The following is a 5000-nucleotide window of genomic DNA, read 5'->3' on the forward strand; positions in this document are numbered from 1 at the left end:
AGAGAGAGAGAGAGAGAGAGAGAGAGAGAGTTTTGTGACGAGAAGAGAGAGAAAGAGAGAGAGCGAGAGAGACAGAGAGAGAAAAAAGAGAGAGAGAGAGAGAGATTGTGACGAGAGAGACAGAGAGAGACAGAGTTTGTGACGAGAGAGAGAGTTTATGACGAGAGAGAGAATTTGTGACAAGAGAGAGAGAGTTTGTGACAAGAGAGAGAGAGAGAGAGAGTTTGTGACGAGAGAGTGAGAAAGAGAGAGAGAGAGAGAAAGAGAGAGAAAGAGAGAGAGAGAGAGCGAGAGAGAGGGGGGGCATGAGAGAGAAAGATAAAGTAAAAAAGAGAGACAGAGACAAATAGAGTGACAGAGCGATTAAGAGAGACAGAAGGAGGTGAGAACAAGTGATAGATATGAAGAGAGCTAAATAGAGGGAGAAAGGGACAAAAAATGAGAAAAAAAGAAAAAGATCAAACAAATGAGAGTAGAAAAGGACAGCGAAGAGAAGTGTGAGAAAAAAAAGGGAGTGAGCAAGAGAGAAGGGAGAAAAAAAGGATAGAGCAAGAGAGGATAAGGACGGAAGAGAAAAAAGAAGGACAAAATAAAGCGAGAAAGCGAGAGAGAGAGAGAGAGAAAGGAAAGAGAAGGTGAAAAAAAGAGAGAGAGAGAGCGAGAGAGAGTGAAAAGGAGAAATAGAAAGAGAAAGAGAGAAGGGGGAAATAAAGGGAGTGAGCAAGAGAAAAAGGCAGAACAAAGAAGGCAAGAGCAAGAGAGAGAGGGTAAGGAAGGAAGAGAAAAAGAAAAGACAAAATACCGGTAAATGGAGAAAGCGAGAGAAAGAGAAAGAAAGAAAAGAGAGAATGAGAGAGCGAAAGAAAGGGAAAAAGAGAAAGAGAGAGCGCAAGAGAGAGAGGGAGTGACAAAAATACATCTAAAAAGAGATTCAAAAAAACCCTAAGAAAGTTGACAGGAGTGGGGGCCTGGCTTGGGTGACATCAAGTGGTCATATTCAAAAACCACAATTCATTTTCCTCTTGTGCTTCTCTCTCATATATTTTCCAAAATTATCTTCAGGGCAGGGTGTATGCTTTCTTTTTCAGTATATAATCGACAGTCTCAAGTTTTTTCCTTGCACATCACGTTCCCGGCATGCCCTTGCAAAAGGGGCGGGGCTTAGCAGGCCCGCCCCGACCAATAGCAGCCATTTCCCCGCCCCCTCCGCCAGCGTGCCGGCTTTAGTGTCCTGGAGCGACTCAAAAAAAAAGAAAAAAAAATGTGACAGTGCTGAACAGCTCCTGGCTGCTGCATTCAAGTGTGCGTGAGAGAACAAAGTGTGCCTACTCGCGCGTGTTTTGCAACAGTAGCCGATAGGGAGGGAATCGAACCCGCGTTCCGTCATGTCGGGAGAAGAATGCCGCTCGCCCATCGGTCTGGACTGTTGCAGCTGCTGCATGGACCTCGACAAGGGTTATCAGGAAACAGCGCGGCGCCCCCTAGCCCCTTTCGACAATTGCGCCACCATCTGGCCGAACCCAACCTGGACACGGCGAAACTGAACCGCGTCATGAGGCAGGACTCCCTGGACTCGGTGGTCCGGGACCCTTGTTTCCTTTTCAACGAGGGCATCTGCGATCGCAGCATGGACCAGACCATCTTGTCCATCCTGGTCTTCTTCCACAGGTAGGTCGCACACCTTCTTATGTTTTTACCGAGAAATGAAATCTCCTTACTGAAGCTGAGTCAACCAAGCCTTCTTTCATCGGCCGGCCACATATGTTTTTCCACATCGTTTGAAGTCGATTTTAATACGTGACGGTTATAAATTCAGCATTTGAGGAACAGGCAACGGGAGGGGGCTTAGATTAGATTAAATAAATGCTTCCGAGAAAGCTGACAATCGTGCATTGACCCCCGCATCATTATGACCAGACATCACACCTTCTTCCAACCCACTTGAGCTGAGTCGACCAAGCCTTCTTTCATTGCCGGCCAGGTGTGTTTTTTCCACAAGTAGAACATCGTTTAAGTCACCGGTGTCAAAGAGGTGGCCCCCGGGCCAGATCAGGCCCGCTAAGGGATTGAATCCGGCCCGCGAGACAACACTCGGAGAAGCGCAAGAGGAAAAACAAGCTGCAGGTTGAAATGTGTCAACTTGATGTTGCCAAAGCCAGGTGCCTCTCTCTCTCCTCTCTCTCACTCTCTCTCTCTCTCTCTCCTCTCTCTCTCTCTCTCTCTCTCTCTCTCTCCCTCTCTACTCTCCTCTTCTCTCTCTCTCATCTTCTCTCTTCTCTCTCTCTCTCTCTCTCTCTCCTCTCTCCCACCCCTTTTCTCCCATGCTCTGTCTCTTTCACTCTGTGTCTCTCTTTTTCTCTTCCTTTGTTGCTCTTTGTCTCTTTCTCTCTCTGTGTCTTTTCAACCCTATTTTGCTTTAATTTCCTTTTTTCCTTTTCTTTTCTTTTCTCTCTTTCTCTCTTCCTACCCCTTTGCGCTTTCTTTTCTCTTTTCTCTCATTCTGTCTTTCTATTTCTCCTTGGATTTCTTTCTTCCTCTCCCTTTCTTTCCCCCATGTCTCATGACTCATGACTTTTTATCTCTTTTGTTTCTCACGCCCTCTCCCTCTCTCTCTTTTTCTTTCTTTGTCCTGCCCTCTCTCCTTTTCCCTCCCTCTTTCTTTTATTTTTTTATCTCTTTTTGTTTCTCTTTAATCTACTAGTCCGGCCCCCGACAGAATGTTTGTTCTATCGCGTGGCCCCCGAGTTAAAATGAATTTGACACCCCTGATCTAGGTCAATCGGGTTCAAAATGGTCTACAACGTTCAATACAAATTCTCAGTTTTTGTTTACGAATGCCAACAGAATTAGAATTGGACTTGAATTGTCATCCTGGTCCTTGATCAGAGCGCAGCGTACGTTGTTTACAACCAGATGAGAGGTGAATAAACATGTCGTAAAAGACCTCAAAGTGAAAAAAAGTCAAGAATATGGAGAGGAATAGGACATATTCACCAGGTTGTGTCACTTTTAAGTGTCATGGTTGCCACGGCGCCCAATTGGTCCCCTGCTGTGTGGCGCCAGGTTCTGTCACGGTTGCCACGGTGCCCAATCGGCCCCGCCCATGGATACCAGCTGAAACGGGTTGACAGATTGCTCCCTGACTACCTAAACGCTGTCTTGTGAGTCGCCTTTTGTCGGAGCGTCAGTTGTGATAGACCAAGTCCTGTGAATCTCTGTTTTTGCCTGTGTTTTGATCCCATTATTATTTTTTTATTATTATTTTTATTTTTTTGGGGGCAGGGGGCGATCGGTTTGATTTCAATCTACTTCCGCGACCATCCATCCCCGGATGGAGTGTGCGCGCATTCCTCTTATCCCCAATAAATTGTGAGTAACGTTACGCGATTGGGTTCTCATTCCTGTTTCCTGTCCTGGTTCGTGACATGAAGTGCATCAGAAAATGAAAAGACTGCAATGGCATGAGCAGCAACGTATGTCCCCCCCCCCAAAAAAAGAGTAGAGAAATAAAATATGAATCCACGTTTTTCTATCTGAGTCTCGAAAACAAGGTCTGCACCTGCACAAGAATTTGATTGGATATTTGTAAAAAATTAAATTAAACCTATTTTTGGAACGTAACCGGGTTTCACATTCTATTTCCGTAGATCGGGGTATGGCTCGTCATTCCTTTCCATTTATCGATTTGTGACAGATCTCGAACTAACCCTAACCCTAACCCTCAAACTAACCCTAACCCTAACTAAAGAGCCTGGTATGGGCTAACCCTAACCCTAACCCTCTAACCCAGGGGTGTCAAACTCATTTTAACTTGCGGGCCACACGATAGAACAAACATTCTGTCAGGGGCCGGACTAGTAGATTCAAGAGAAGAAAAAAAAGAGAGATAAAGAAATAAGAGAAAGAGAGGGTGAGAAAAGGAGAGAGGGTAGGACAAAGAGAGAAAGCTAGAAAGAGAGAGAGAAAATAGAGAGTGAGAGAGTGAGAGAGAGAAAAGAGAGAGCATGAGAAAAAAAGGAGACAAAAAGAGAAATAGTGAGAGAGCGGGAAAGAAAGAGAGAAAAAATAAATAAATCCAAAGAGAAAAACAGAGACAGAGGAGAGAAAGAGAAAATGAGATAAAGTGAAGGGAAAGAAGGTAAAAAGAAAGAGAAAAAGACAGTTACAAAGAGTTACAAAGAAAGAGAAAAGGAGAGACAAAGAGAGTGAAAGAGTAAGAGAAAATGGAGAGAGAGAGAGTAAAAGAGAGAGAAAAGAAAGAGAGAGCTTGAGAAACAAAGGAGACAAAAAGAGAAATAGTGAGAGAGAGAGGGAAAGAAAGAGAGAAAAAAAAAGAATCCAAAGAGATTAACAGACAGAGGAGAGAAAGATAGAATAAAATAAAGGTAAAAAGAAAGAGAGAAAAAGACAAAGAGTTACAAAGAGTTACAAAGAAAGAGAAAAGGGGAGACAGAGAGAGAGAAAATAGAGAGAGAGAGAGTGAGAGAGTGAGAGAGAAAAAATAAAGAGAGAGAGTGAGAAACAAAGGAGACAAAAAGAGAAATAGTGAGAGAGGGGGGAAGAGAGCGGAAAAATAAATAAATCCAAAGAGAAAAACAGGGACAGAGGAGAGAAAGAGAGAATGAGATAAAGAGAAGGGGAAAAGAAGGTAAAAAGAAAGAGAGAAAAAGACAAAGAGTTACAAAGAAAGAGAAAAAGAGAGACAGAGAGATTGAAAGAGAGAGAGAGAGAGAGAGAGAGAGAGAGAGAGAGAGAAATACAAGTATAGCGTTTGTGAGCGGCACCTGGCTTTGGCAGCATCAAAAGAGAAAGAAAAAGAGACATAAAAAAATAAGAGAAAGAGGGAGGGAAAAGGAGAGAGGGTGGGACAAAAAATGAAAAAGAGCGAGATGGAAAGAGTGTGAGAAACAAAAGATAAGAAGTTGTGACAGAGGTGGAAAAGAAAGGTAGAGGAAGAAAGAAATCCAAAGAGAAATAGAAAGAACGAAGGAGAGAAAAGA

General features: G+C 43.6%; 1 protein-coding gene across 1 annotated transcript in view; it reads left to right on the forward strand.

The window, feature by feature from the left end:
- The first annotated feature begins 1266 nt into the window (after positions 1–1266).
- The window catches only part of tsc22d3 (TSC22 domain family, member 3), a 62881-nt gene continuing 59147 nt past the window's right edge, over positions 1267–5000 (forward strand). Inside the window, 2 exon segments of the mRNA XM_088343957.1 lie at positions 1267–1464; positions 1467–1668. Coding sequence (XP_088200083.1) covers positions 1386–1464; positions 1467–1668 — 281 coding nt within the window. The 5' untranslated portion in view covers positions 1267–1385.

The sequence above is a fragment of the Urocampus carinirostris genome, chromosome 9, assembly GCF_059441175.1.
Source record: "Urocampus carinirostris isolate Australia breed hairy pipefish chromosome 9, RoL_Ucar_1.0, whole genome shotgun sequence".
In the NCBI taxonomy this organism is placed as follows: domain Eukaryota; kingdom Metazoa; phylum Chordata; class Actinopteri; order Syngnathiformes; family Syngnathidae; genus Urocampus; species Urocampus carinirostris.